At 36.3% G+C, this 15,720-nt stretch overlaps 1 protein-coding gene across 1 annotated transcript in view; it reads left to right on the plus strand.

Annotated features, from left to right (window-relative positions):
- The window catches only part of LOC140150002 (uncharacterized), a 105,799-nt gene that overhangs the window by 2,896 nt on the left and 87,183 nt on the right, over positions 1-15,720 (plus strand). The window contains exons 2-3 of the mRNA XM_072172004.1: positions 3,029-3,238; positions 12,776-12,824. Of these exons, the coding sequence (XP_072028105.1) occupies positions 3,090-3,238; positions 12,776-12,824 (198 nt within the window). The 5' untranslated portion in view covers positions 3,029-3,089. The remainder of the gene's footprint in view (positions 1-3,028; positions 3,239-12,775; positions 12,825-15,720) is intronic.

A 15,720-nucleotide genomic window follows, 5' to 3' on the forward strand; every position in this document is an offset into this window, starting at 1 on the left:
ATGATTACAGTAAACAGAAACATATTTAAGTGGTTTGAAATTTTGACCCTAAAAATCAAAAGTTACACCCTTTACTGTGAAAATGACCATGTACATATTGTGTTATGAACATCACATTCGCTCGCGTTCAACTAATATTTCCATCGTAATAATAAAACAATGGTTCAAGACCTTGATTCAAAATCTCGGATTTTGACAAAACTACAGCACTTAAAAGTCTTCATTTTTGCAGGGTATTGAATAAAATTAGTACATTTAAGGGGGTACTACACCATTGCATTTTTTTTTTGCGTTTTTTTTTGTGAAGAAATCAGAAAAAAAATTGGACAAAGTGGTATGCAAAATGAAGGGGCAACTCTTCTCGTTCTATTGTTGGCATCGGTATCAGTGTAGCTTACATGCTTTTAAAGGTAGAAGCCCAAGTGCACTTTTTGGCTTCTACCTATAAAAGCATGTTTTTAAAGCTACCGTATGACATTGATACCGATGCCACCAATACATGTAGAACGAAAAGATTTGCCCCTTCATTTTGCATACCACTTTGTCCAATTTTTTTCTCATTTCTTCACAAAATACGAAAAAAACACATGTACACAAAAAATGCAATAGATATGGGTGTAGTACCAGTAGGGCCAGTGGCAAATTCGACCCCTGTGTGGTCCATTTCACTAAACTTTTAACCCTTCGTAACTCAAGTAACCATTCGTAAAGTCCACCAAATACTAGACGTAATTTTATGAAGGGTCCCTGTAGTTTTCCCTTACGAAGGGTACCATTTGTAAGTATGTTTAGTGAAATGGAACTTACGACTCGTCTTAAGTTACGAATGATTTTGAGACTTGCGAAGCTTCGTAATAGTGAAATGGACCCCTGGAATTTGACGTGCCGACGACCAATGGGTCAGCCGTCTTGTCAAGACCATTTGGAATCGCATCTGTCTTTAAGCTTGTGTACGCTCGGCGCAGAGCACAGACCACGAAAGTAATAAAAAATTAACTTTCGCATTTGTTTTCAAACCACTTGTGAGCTTTGAGACAAACCTAATATATCAATTGTATTTCGAGAACTGTCTTGTGAAAAACGCTGCACTATATGTACATACATACTTTCAGTCATCTGGAAAAAGTTCAAATTGAGATTGTGATGTGCCCTGAGTAATTTAATTTGATGATTTATCTTTGTTTACAAAGTTACATGAGTGATGACATTTTAGGGAATTCCCCTCTCAAATTGAGCAAAACAAGTTGAATCATATCTAATTTGGAATATTTGGAAACCCCCTTCAGATTGTAAAGAGATGACATCATATATGGGATTCCCCTCAGGAAGTGATGTAATGGGATTTCCCCTCAGGAAGTGATGTCATGTGAAAGGTTAATGTTATAATTAAGACTTTGGAATTTCCCAGATTGAGCATAATGTGAAGGTAGTAAATGGCCCATAATAGAATGGGGTTTTTCCCATGCTTGATATATAAGAAATGTGAACACAATTATTGTGACAGTTGATAGTGTTGATCTGGGCTATGCTTACAGTCCAATTCCTTGAAAGAAAGGAAATTACAAACCAGAAATATTTTATGTAGTCAAAGTGCTACTATTTACCAGTGTTGTCGGAGAAGATCTAGAATACGTCAAAGAACGTTATTCTTCCAAGAAAGGAAATATATTCTTCTGTCGACTTGCTGAAGTCTGGTATTTTGATTCAACACAACTGTCAATATAAGTGGGGACAACTGCATCGCAGTCCTGCTTCCTGAAGGTATTGTGTGAAAGGTGGAAATAGCACCAAGTTTGGAGAAAGCAGCGCAAGGAGTTAAATTTGGAGAACTGCAAGGAGTTTAGCATAGGAGAACGGCAGCAAGGAGTTTAGCATAGGAGGACGGCGCAAGGAGTTTAGTATAGGAGAATTGCATGAGGAGTTGTAAACGTGTTTGGAGAACACCATTTTCGGTGTAAGGATTTTATACATGGAGTTATCAATGCAAGTATACAAAGGACTTCGCTGATTGTCGCAGGACAAGTGATTACATCAGTCGTCCAGAACATTACAAGAACTTTATGATCACCAAGAAGAAGAATGCTGGCTAAGTACAAAATAGATAAAGAGTGATTATATTTGATTAATGTATATGTGCATTTGTAGTCATTATATTGTACCCAACGAAACTTGCTTTCAATTAAAGACTTAGATTTTGTTAGCTTAAACGAACAGTGTATTTGTGTTGTGCATTCGTGTGAGTTCGGGTAAAAGGTGATTTTGGCCTTGAGTCAAGTACGGCTCGTAACAAGATCAATTGAATCATGTCAACCAGAAAAAACTCACTTTTGGTTAGATGTTATCACTGATCGATTAACCTCGGATGATCCTACATGTAAACCATCTACCCAGCTGAAGGCCAAAGGTTATGGCCGTAACTTCGGTGATAACATCTTACCAAAAGTGAGTTTTTTTCTGGTTGACATGATTCAATTTATCACAATGTCTTGTGAAACCTCCATCACTGGTCAGAAGCATCACAAATTATTAATTCAAGTCATATACCATACTTTGTCTACTATAGATCAGACAGGTAAACAATGCGACTCTTAAGGGGGTACTACACCCCTGCCCAATTCTGTGCCTATTTTTGCATTTTTCTCAAAAATTATAGCGCATTGGTGACAAGTAAGATACATGTATGATTGTATGTATATTATAGGGGCAAGGACTACAACTACTGCACTGGAAATTTTATTTCAGCACAGACAACAGTTGTGGATTTACAGTCAAAAATGAGGGAAAACCAAAATAAATTTGATCAATAAATCAATAACTACTTGCCTTGAGTTGCTGAATTTTCAGTGTAGTAGTTGTAGTCCTTGCCCAGGGCTATAATATATCTTACTTGTCACCAATGCGCTATAATTTTAAAGAAAAATGCAAAAATAGTCAAAAAAATTGGCCAGGGGTGTACATGTAGTACCCCCTTAATGCGGGTCTACTATTCAGCTTACTATACTATTATTTCTATTTTATTGTTTTATAGCCCAAGAACCCTAACCACCCATTAAAAAGAATAGAGATTTGGTCATCCTCCAGCAATAACAATGGCACTGAAAGGCACCAAAGCTTTGCTGGTGTGGAGCCAACGTTGTACTGAAGGCTACAAGGATGTCAAGGTGGACAACATGACAAAGTCTTGGAGGGATGGACTCGCATTCTGTGCCATTATACATCACTTCAGACCAGATTTAATGTGAGTACAATGTACAAGTTTAATCTTGAAACAGGTTTGTTTGGTAAATAAAAAAGAGTTTTTTAATCTGTCAAATACAGTTGAAAAAAACTTACTATTTTCTTGCTGACAGTTTCATCTGTGAACCACTTATTTTCAAAGCTTGTTGTTGCCCCCCAGTCATCAGCTGTTGGATCATCACAACAACAAGCTTTGAAACACTAAATATTAGTAAAACAGAATAGTGGTTACTAGTTTCCAGTTCTCAAAATACATATTTGATTACGAGGGCTCTATTAACAGATTTGTATCAAAAGTAGCCCTGTGTACATACATTTTACCATTGACACATATATTTTCCCACAGAAGTTAATCTAGTTTGTCAAATTTGGGCTAATGGCCCGTAGTAGCCCTGTGTGATTTGAACCCTGATTTCCCATTCTTTATCAGTTGGGTCCAATATCAAATTCTCAGCGGCACACCCCCATTCTTTGGTTTGGGTATTCACCATAGAAGTGACGTAATAATCGGATTAACTACCATAGCAATAGAGGAAAACTATTTTTGAATAGATCGCACTTCACTACAACGTTCACACGGTACCTATGCATTGAACCATAGATGTCAGAGAAATGCTGATCACTTGCACCAGGGATTATATTATGCTTGCACCTGTAAGATTAGTATCTTCGAAAAGAGCGGTATTGTATTCAATCTATGATTACAGACATACACAGGTGATTAGTGCAACCTGTTTGTAGTGAAGGGCGATCTATTCAAAATTGTTTTCCTCTATATTGCTATGGTAGTTAATCCAATTATTTATGTCACTACTACAGTGAATACCCAAACTAAACTTCAGGTACCCCCTGATCTGACTTTGTTGCAGAAAGACTGTCAACTACCTTAAAAACTGCATTATCAACCTTGAATTCAAGAAAGGAAAATAGGTTATTTGGGGGGATTTCCTTGGTGAGTGATGACATTAATTCAGGCCTAAATGAGAATTGTCAGGTTTAAACGTGAACTGTTTTCTCTCTTATTAGCTCAACTTTGATATAAATGCACTTTTGAACAGGTGTTTTCGTAGTGGTTAACTTTCTTCCATGCATAAAAATTCATTTTAAAAGTGTATGTATGGTCGCATGTCATAAGTTGGGTACAATTTCAATTACATGGTCAAAAATGACAAAAAATGTATTTTTTGATATGTTGTATATATTGACAACCTCTAATAATTAACACCATTTTTAACCATAACACATGCTTAATTTATGAGATAATGCTTAATTACTTATTAATTAATACACAGGCGTCTATGTAAATCTCAATTTTCAAATGCATTTTTCTCAAATCGGACCTCAATTACAAAAATGACTGTAAAATTTTTATTTTATGCAAGAATGGCATCAGATTTGGAGGATATGTTCTCAATACATTAATGCTTCAAATGAACTATTTAAAATAATTGTATGTATGTTAATTACATTGTGAAGGTCAATGACCTTTTTACGAGTAATTAGCGAGACGGTTATTCTATTATTGAGGAAATGAATATCAAGAAGAGAAATGTACATTAGCATGTTGCTAAAAATACTGAAATTCAACTAGGATTTCATCAAAAATGAAAAAAAATGGAACATATAACCCGTTAAGGTGGCGCTACACCTGTTGATAAATTTGTGACTATTTTTGCATTTTTCTCAGAAAATAATAACACACTGGTAACAAAAGTTATGTATATTATAGGGGTAAGGAATCCAGTTACTACACTTGAATTCCAGTGACTCAAGACAAGCGGTATGTTATATTTATGATAAGAAAAGAGGTACCGCTAGAATGTACCTCATTTCTTAACATATATAATGAACCCCTTGTCTTGAATCACTGAAATTTCAGTGAAGTAATTGGAGTCCTTATCCCTATAATATACATAACTTTTGTTACCAGTGTGTAGTTACTTTTTGAGAAAAATGCAAAATTAGTCAAAATATTTATCAGGGGGTGTAGTACCACCTTAAGTAGTCAGTAATTGTTTTAGTTGTACAAATTCAATATTCAAAGCTGTCAGTACATCATAGCCTCACTAGATTTGAAAAAGTAACCAGTAGTTTTGACATGCTGACATCTGAATTTTCACATAGGCCCTATTGCACACTCCCGATCCGCCTGCTCCACATCCGCCTGCTCCTCCACCCCTGGCATTTTTCGTTTCAACTGATGTGATTTTTTTATTGAATAATGTATAATTATATGCTTCAGTAGAATGAAAGAGTATAATATTAGGCTTAAAATGAGGTATCAGCCACTGCTGTAGGATATGGGGTTACGGAAAGCCAATCAAATTTGTAACGCAATTTTCTGAAAAATGTAATCCCTCCACCCTTTTTGCATACCCAACTTATGACATGCGACCGTATATGCTTGGGTAAATGACTGGTCTTTGTTTTTGTGATTTGACCTGAAATAATGGACTGAATCCTAAATGAGATTTTGGCTTTTTCAAAAATCAATTTATTTACACTAGAAAAAAATATTGTTTGTTATATTATATTACCTATACCTTCACAGTGAATTTACAATTTTTTTTTTAATCTAGCATATTTGAACTTTTTTGGGAGAAAAATCACACATTTTGGTAAAAAATGTTCAAATTGCGCATTTACAAAAAATGGCGCACGCATTTTACTCTCAAAAATAGCGCATTTACCCACTGCTTATGATTTAAGGCTTAAAAGAAGCAAGTCTTATTTCTTGTTGCCCGTGCACATATAGCATTTTGAAGGCATATTAGATTTTTAGTACAAATTGTATTTGTGCTCAAAAATCATTTAAATCAGGAAAAAAAAGGAAAGAGAGAAAAAAGAAGCTAGAAATAATTGCATGATCAGCGGAAGCAACCAAGAAGCAATGAAAATAGACATGGCAGCAACAAGCCAACAAATTGTGAAGTGATTTGATCCAGAGTCAAAATGCGCATTTTTTTCAGTCACACATGTTGAACATCAATCATTATCATGATCACCCTTTTGTACATGCAATAATATATGACACAATTGTCTAATTAAACAAGGATCATTTGACACATATGTACGGTATCGAATCATTCATCAGTAAAATATGCTGTGCATTGCAGTAGATTGGCCCATATATTAAACGGGATATTAAACCATATTTGACCTGTGTATACTGTGATAAATTATCATACCCCACACCTGTATCATATAGATCACAGCCTTGCTTGATTCAGAATTTGTCAATAAATCACTTCCTGGCAAACACAGAACTCTTCTGGTGGGGGGGGGGGGCATTGGGACTAATCACAGAAAATGTGTTGGGGCCATTATCACCCAAATTTGCCTTCAGAAAACTCTGGTTTTCCATGCCATGGAGATTGGAAAATTTCCAGTGTTCTGGCCCTTAAAAATGGCATGGTTTGGAATTTACTCATTCCAGAAAATACAGCGCTAATGTTTTGCGACGAAAACAATATTATCCTATTTTGTCAAATGAAAAACCCTAATCCTTTAATATTAGTTCTATAACAGGTACTTAGAATATTTTAATATTTAGTCAATTTTTGGAAATAAGGGCCAAAAACATACGTTTTTAGGGTGTTTTACGTTTGCTGTAACAATCAAGCCCAAAGACTTAATGTACTAAAAACACATTTGCCTTATTTTGTCTTTTCACAATATCTTCTATGAATTACATGTACATGTACATGTAATTATCAAAATCAACATAAAATATTAGATTTGTTATGAACTAAACTCATGACCTGTACTCCCAATTTTGAATGTTTAGAGACTTGTGGCAAGTTTTAGAATTTTGTGACTGAAATTGTAAGAAATCTTACAAAATTCCCTGTTTGGGGGCAATTTCTCTTCAAATTGCAAAAATTTGACTTTCATTGCCAGTTTAGGACTAACTATTTTAAGGATTAAGATGTACTACTTTTTTTTGGGGGGCGAGACAGGATAATATTTTTTAATAAAAAACAATATTTGTGTTGTATTTATCTGGAATTGGGAGTAGTGTCCTGGTGACTTGGTCACAAAAATTAGTTTGCTTCCATGAATCATAATATTGTGAATTCATACAATATCAATTTCCAATAACATAGATACTGATATGTATAAATGTTTGATCAACATTTCATCATCACAACTGTATAGCCTAGGGATCCATCATGAGTGACTAAGAGCAGTGGCGTAGTGGGGGTCATCACATTGGGGGGGGGGGGTACCGACCATGACGGGGGGGCACCGGGTCTGATGGTGGGCACAAGCCGTTTTTCGGCAATTTTCCTATGGGATTTTCTAATTTTTGCAATCCGGTGCCCCTATGATGCTACGCCACTGACTAAGAGTTTTGAAAAACTAAAAATGATCAGCCCACTCAAAAGTAGGCCTACAATGTACATACATGTAACTCTTCTAGCTTCTTCTGGTGCAATCATAATCTTGGCTGCTTTATCATAGACCCGGGGGAACTCACATATATATTGGCACGTATCATATGCCTGTCATATACCCCCTTTTTTCTGCAAATCTGTCAACCAATGACCCCCTTTTTTCATCAGCTTGCACCCAATGACACATGTTTTTTAGAAATTTACACCAAGTCTGCAAATCTTTTGCATGCTCATATTGAGCAAATTTAACATTTTTGTAGCAATTTTAGCTTTAAAATGGCAAATTTTTGCACAATTTCCCCAAAGTCCTACCCCCAGCTTGAAGAAAGTGTTTGCAATGTGTTTACATGTATAAATGATAATCAAGAAATTCCTTCTTTTCATCACAACAATTTTAGAAACAAAGTAAGGGAGCAAATAAGAAAAATTACAAAAAATTTGAAAATCTCCAACAATTATTGGTGAGGGCGGGGACAATATACATGTTATTTATTTTACTTTGCCTTATTTTAATGTATTTAGTATATTAATTAACCCAGGATCTAATCTTATGTACTCTTTATCAGTTTATTCATTTGTTTGTTGGTAGGGATTGTTTGTTTGTTTGTTCTTTCATTTATTCTGGGACTTTTTTAACTTTGAATCTTTTTTGTGAGGCCTAAAGTAACTTACATTTGCGAGTGTATTTTGTATTTTGTTGGCCTACAGATAATTTTTTGATTTTATGTAGTGCATGAATTACAAAGTTCAACCATCCTAAACTCCAGTTCTGGATTTCATATGAAGTCAAATGATATATCATTTTTTGCTAATAATACTTTTAAAATATGTAATTACAAAACAATATTGACTGGGCCAACTTTAGGAGAGTTTTGAGGTGGATGTTTCATTAATTGTAAATATTTCCACATGAAATTGATGAACTTCAATTTTAAAACTTAGCCTGCAGGGCTGCACGATAAAATTGACAACAATAATTCCATTTGTTTCTATTGCTTGAAACAAATATTTTTATGACACACTGGCATGTCATAGACCTCAAGAGAAATTCCTGTGACATAGTCAGCTAAGTAACACACTGTGTGTACATGCTGACTTCATTGATATTGCCCAGATGTGATGTGATCAAGCAAAATGAGTCGGATGTCAGAAATATTGATTTTCAGATATACCCAATAATAGTATTCAATTTACTTTGTATTTTATTGTTCTGAGCAACACTAAAAGTGGCCATACCTTTGGAACAATGAATCTAATTATAATGGGGTTTTTCAGCAAAATAAAGCTCTTTTATGAGATTGGCTAATAATGAAATAGTAAACCGAATTCTGATTGTGATAGACATTAGACTCATTTGTGATGCGATCAAGCAAAATGAGTTTGATGTCGATCAAAATCAAAATTCAGTTTTCAATTTCATTACATTGAGCTATTCTCAGAGCTTTTGCTGAAAACCCCATCATAATTAGACTTACTGTTCCAGAGATATGGCCATTTTAGTGTTGCTCAAAACAATAAAATACAAAGGAAGTTGAATTCTAATATTGGCTATATCTCAAAATCAATATTCCCGTCATCCGACTCATTTTGTTTGATCACATCACATTTGTGATCATATCACAAAATACTTTCTGCTGTTTTTGGAACATTATCCTGGCACTTGATAAATAACATTGACATTACAGGAAAGGAGAAATGTGTTGTGCTTTGTACATGATGATTGGCAGAATTATGTATTGAGGGAAATATAGTCATGCACTGTTATTTTTCAAGGGTTAAATTTTTGCCAATTTCATTAGTGTATGTGCATAAATGGCTTCAAGAGCAATTCCTGTGACATAGTCAGCTAAATAACATGCTGTGTGTACATGCTGACTTTAGTTAATATTGCTTCAAAAGACACAAATATATAACACACACTAAAATATATTGTGTATATTTGTACATAGAGGTACAACTGGATATAATATGCCACAAAATCAACAACTCAAGCAATTTTTCAAAAGTTCAGCATATTGCCAAAAAAAATGTGTGGAAAAATAGCTGCGTACCAGTATCAAGTAGAATCGGTCTGTTGGCACAGAATCTCAATTTTGAAATATAAGGCCTGATGGAGCTATTGTAGTGTTCAAAGCCGCTGTAAACATGCAGGGATTAGTGCTTTTTTTATGAAATTTACACATGGTCATATATATATCTTAGGGGCTGTGCAATAATTAAAAGCTGGGGTAAAATTTGAAAATGGGTGCCAAAAATTGCTTGCCCCCTCTCTGCCTGCCAAAAATTGCTCAAAAATATTTGCACCCCTCCCCCCATTTTACCCTGCCCATGGCTCATAATTATTGCACAGCCCCTTATAAATGGCCCAGATTCAACAGGATTCCTGTCTCCCTGTTCATGGTATACAAGGAATACCTCGAATAGTAAGATGCTACAAAACCAGAATCCAGGCAGGCTATACTTTCGTTCACATAACTTTGGTTGCGACTTAAGTGCATATTTCACTGGTCATAGTATGAAATCATATGCAGAGTATAATTGTGCAGAAGTTGCACAGACACACGTACAAGGGCAGTTTTCCTGCACTCTTTTGGCTGATTTAATTACGAAAAAGCATTGACATCAGTACTGAACTATAGAGATGAACCAATGTGGACGTATCAAACAGGAATAAGCCATGCAGTGATAATAATACAAACAGTGCTTGTTATGCCCTTAAAATTTGTTTTCATTTTCACCAATTTTGTTCAAGTGATCAGTGCCACAGCTCAAGCACTTAGTGAGCATTTCTTGCATGTGCATTGACAGGTCTCATTTTGGTGAAAAGTGCATGCAGGTTTATGTCAGATTTTTTCGGTTTGTTTGTTTTTATAAATCTAATGAGCACCTTCGAATTCCCCGCTCCGAACAAAATTGCAGACTTGCACCCTCCCAAGCCCCATCATCTTGCATATAGTAGAATGTATCATGGAATATACAAGGGGGAAAAAAGACACATTTTGCTTTTCTTAAAATAAGCTTGTTAGTCAGTGAGACAGGGATCAGGGGATATGATGAACCTTTTAAGCAGGATCCTTGCCTCCTTCCTTCTACCCCCACCCTTATAATCAGCCAGTTAGTGTACTGAATGGGTTTTTTTGGCCAGATTTCACCTTGCATCAATTAAAGGAGTTGAGTTTTAAAGTTGTACTATATGAAAAATATTTTCAAGGTTCATTTAAAACCTTAACCAGTTGGTAGCCAAAAGGGGTCGGGGGGTATTGACCTGTGCCCCTTCGTACCGACAGCCCGTAGGTACATTGTGACCTGTTGGTACATTTCTCTGATTGATTTTAAACCGAGTTTGCTTCAATTTTGGTTGAATTGCAAACTCGATTCACATTCAATTTTCCAAGTAATTCTGGGAGTAGATGTGCCATATTGCTTAGAACTTTTAGAGGATGTCCAACAACATAAATGTTGGAATCTTTAATTCTGTTGGTACAATTGCAATTTTGTGCCGCTCTGGTCTTAAAAGCTGGCTACGCCTGTACGCCAAATATGGCCTTTAACAATATTTTGACCAGCTTCCCAGGATCAGCTTCCTCCATTCATTACCATTAACTCTTCTCATTTCCGTTGATTTAAGTTGACATATCAGTCCGTTTTTTGCAGGGTATGTTCTGAGCAGTAAGAATCCAATAGGCTATTCCAGTTAGAATCCATACACCCCCTAGATAGAAGTCATTGACCTTAATCTTCTACACAGAGAGTGTGAATTTCAAATATGGCGGTGCCTGAATGGGTGACTCCACTTGAAATCTACACCCCCCCTGTGAGAGATTAAGGTCATGTCTTCCATAGGGGTGTGTGTATTTTAACTGGAATAGCCCATTTGCATGAATCCACAGAGTTGCTCTTCTTGACTTCTTCAAGAAGTGCAACTGCAAGAATTTGAAAAAGGTTCTCCCCATTCCTGCTGTTTTGTTTATTTGTTTATTCAAATGGTGGGTCATTTCAGATCAAATAATATCCGTTTCAAGAGTTCTCATAATCATATGGAAGCCCTCAATCATTCATGAGTCAGAGAATTACGTCTGGGTGTAGTGTAAAAAGGATATATCTTGTCTGCTAGAAGGGATTGTAAGTCTCAATCCTTCCATGTGTAAGTCTGAACAGCGCCTCACACGTGGTGTCAATGATCAGCTATGTGGCTGTGATGGATATGTGACCTGCTACCCATATGTGACCTGCTACTAGGGGTGTGATTTTCGGGTAATTTTGTGCCCGGGTACCCGGCACATTTTTCGGGCGGGTAACCGGGTGCCCGAAATTGCAACCAAAAAAAAACATTTTTTTTAAGTTATTTATTTTTTCGGTTTTGTAGTGTCCCTGGACCTAGACCTAAATGCTAGGATCATTCACAGATTGACCTAAAAAAAAAATAATAATAAATTGCACGATGTTATGTGTTTTTAATATGAAAATTGATACTTTGTTTTCATGTCATACTCTACTAGTGATATTAGTTAAAGTGGAAGAAATTACATTATGGGAAGCGTATCTTGACTATCTTCTTTGGGTTGTGTGTGTGTATTACTTGAAGATTATGACTCTTGATCTCAACACAAAAATATTTACCTCCATAATTTTCAGCTGTTACTACTTATACAGCTTTCATCAGGTCAATAGTCCGAAGAGTCATTAGTCTGAAAACCCAATAAGTTATAAACCCTTACCCTAGCCCCAAACTTTGCCCTAACCTCAATCTATAACCTAAGCCCTGATCCTAACCCTAAACAACCCAAACCCTAATCCTAACACAATTACCCTATCCCTTACACTAATCCTAACCCTAATGCTTACCCTAACTTTATCTCTAACCATAATCCCAACATAACATGCCCTAAACTCTAACTTTAACCCTTTTTGGACTACTGACCCTTTGGACTATATGCATTGGTTGAAAAAAAAAAAAGTATCTATTTTCTTGTAAAATAATATCAACATCATATGTGCCATGCATATCAAGATGTTATCAACATTATGTATGTATTCCACAGTGTATCTATATTATATCAAATGTCAATTGATACATTTACCTTCCAACCATTATCTATTACATTATCTAAAAAGCTTTTTCTTTTCTGTTTATGTTTCAGGGATTTCGCCTCACTTTCCAAGGAAAATGTTTATGGAAACTGTAACCTGGTAAGTTCCAGTGGCCAATTCCAGTTGACATCCATCAACTCCCCCTCTTGAAGACATGACCTTAATCTCCCTCGCAGGGGGTGTAGATTTCAAATGGAGTCAACCATTCAGGTAACCCTATTTGATATTCACACTCCTTGTATGGAAGATTAAGGTCATGTCTTCCATAGGTTGTGTATGGATTTAAAATGGAATAGCCCATTTATATCTTGACTGGGTGGAGCTAGTTTTGGTTCAGTCCCATCTGATATCCTCTGAGATACTTCATGCGCAACGCTGCTGACATGGCACAAGCGCCCCCTGCTTGCGATAGAAGATAGAAGGCATCATAGTCTGGAGAAACTGAGCTACAATCATGGAAAAATATTGGACGCTGCCGACATGGCGCAAGCGCCCACTGCTTGCGATAGAATATAGAAGGCATCATAGTCTGGGGAAACTGAGCTACAATCATGGAAATAAATGTTGGCACACTTGGTTGTCTTCCCCCTTCCACTCCCCAAATTCAATGTTTGGGCAAGCCATATATGTTGTTGGCATGTCTGTGAGACCATCTGGCTTTGAAAGGTGGGGAGTGGGGAAGGATGAGATACAGGGGGAGTCTCTGCTTCACTTACATTGCATGCATGTTTCACCATCTTCTCCCAATTTTGATATTGCACACATTTCAATTGTTTAGTACCTATTAGTGGGCCAACTATTTTTTTTCCAGGATTGTAGTTCTAGGTGGACCCAATTCATTTTCCATCCATTTAAACATATCATAGAACATGAAAGCGGAACCTATTTGTCACCAAGATCCAGACAGCCAGAGGAAGTTGCCATGGGAACATTTCTCAATCATGCATGTTCTGTGGATCTTTTAGGTTTTATGGTGGGTATAAGAGAAGGTATCATACCTTTCCCAGAATCCTTTGCAACATGGTATATCACATTATTTCATCATTTGACACTCCTATTAATTTGTTCATGTTCCATTTGTTTTCAAGTTCAGAACAGACTGGCTAAACATGGGTTGATAGTCAAGAAATACAAATATTTTACAAGATCCAGATGTGCCCTGTTCATTGAGGTACGTTTCATCACTATCGACCCATGTTGCTCTAGATAGCAAATCAGTACAGAAAATTAAAATGGGAGAAGTGCATTGTGGGAAGTGTTAGATATCTCTGGGCAGGTATATCAAGGGAAAAATGATGTTTACTTGATTTAACCAATGTATTGAATCAAAACCATCATGCTATTGGCATGGCTGGGTTAGAGAAACATGGTGTAGGTGTCAAAATAGGCCATAGAAGAGCAGACAGTTTAAATTCTTTTTTTAGGTATGACATTTTTAAAATGTCTATGAAATGAATAAGCATCAAATTGTCAAATTGAGGGGCTATTAAGTGCAAAATTCCCTATCTGCAATAGCTGCTCTTTTATGAGCCATTTGATGATTTCTGCATTTTATGTTGTATACACCTCTAAAAATATGACACCAGGCAGCTATTGCAGATAGAGGTCTTCTTGCACTCCTTGAAATATTCTTTTTGTGGGCAATATTTCAATAGAATCGCTTCCTTGTACATGTATATCAATCCATAATAAGCCTAAAGGAATCCTATCATCGCTTTCTATCCATCTACCATCGTGACTCCCACAACATCCTGACAAAACTGCCACAAAACCCTCAGAACTTTTTTGGTTAACATAGAATCTTACATCACCTATAGTGACCAATATCCAAATTTGCCGCTGAAATATATAACCAAAGGGTAGTTTATCAAGCTCCCCAAATTTGAACTCAACAGGCCACATTGTATGTGACATAGAGCTGTTGTGACATGCTAACAGGACATGATCTGACTCTCTTTCTTTCTCAATGCTCTGCTTGTTAGCCTTAAGCTTCAACATAACTTCAACAACTCTTCCTATACCTTTGTACAGGAGCCAAGCGTTGTTAATCCGTGATGAATCTACAGTCGAGTAGCGAATATGCGAACACAAGGTTACGCGTACGCGTTACACGTGAGCGCGTAAAATTCCTCATGCCTGGAACTTATCTTATGCAATAGCACTCTCATGTTGCAGGCAGCAGCTAAATCATTACCACTTTATTCTTTAGCTTTATTGCTCACTTTTTCTTTATTTTAATGCTGATATCAACAGAGAAATCATCGATCTTCTTGTAAGGTTGAGTGGCAATGACAACGGACATGCCTCATGAAATAATCATGTGAAATAGCTTGTTTTCATTGTTGAAAGGGATTCAATCATGTTTCACCGTTGTTCATCACCGATTAACAACTTGCGTCCGGCGCGTCTGCGTAGTTTTCTTCATTCGGGCAGTCTTATGATTGAATCCCTAAAAGTCCAAGTTTTAAGATATTTTCTCAAAATATCAAGACCAATTTCAAGAACCACTAGGCTTGTTTATAATTATTTAAATGTAATTTTCATGCTGATTCCAATATGGTCATGAAAATTTACAATTGTACAATTTTTGAATTAAAAAAAAATTGAAACTTGTCGTCTGCAGTCAACACCTGTGTGGAGAGAATTGAGATTCTGAAGGAAAAAAGCTGCAAACCCTTGATATAGGCTCTGTGTGGGTTACACTGAAGCTGCATTTACAGGTCTAGTTTTGGTAGCAGAAAGTACTTTCTGACCAATGACTGGGATAGTACTTTTTGATGCAACAAGTAATGATCTATTTCATTGGCCAATAATCAATCACTCAATCTCTAATCAGTCACACATCAGAAGCCATTGAACTATGAATTCAGCCTACGGTGGTTAAATCAGTGATAAGAAAATAAGGGATGTGACAGCCACTTCAGCAGTGGATACAGCTATGCAAGCCACAATTACCCTGCCATTCCATTCTCTGGAACACCATATTTGCACCAAT

This window comes from Amphiura filiformis, chromosome 4 (assembly GCF_039555335.1).
Source record: "Amphiura filiformis chromosome 4, Afil_fr2py, whole genome shotgun sequence".
Classification (NCBI taxonomy): domain Eukaryota; kingdom Metazoa; phylum Echinodermata; class Ophiuroidea; order Amphilepidida; family Amphiuridae; genus Amphiura; species Amphiura filiformis.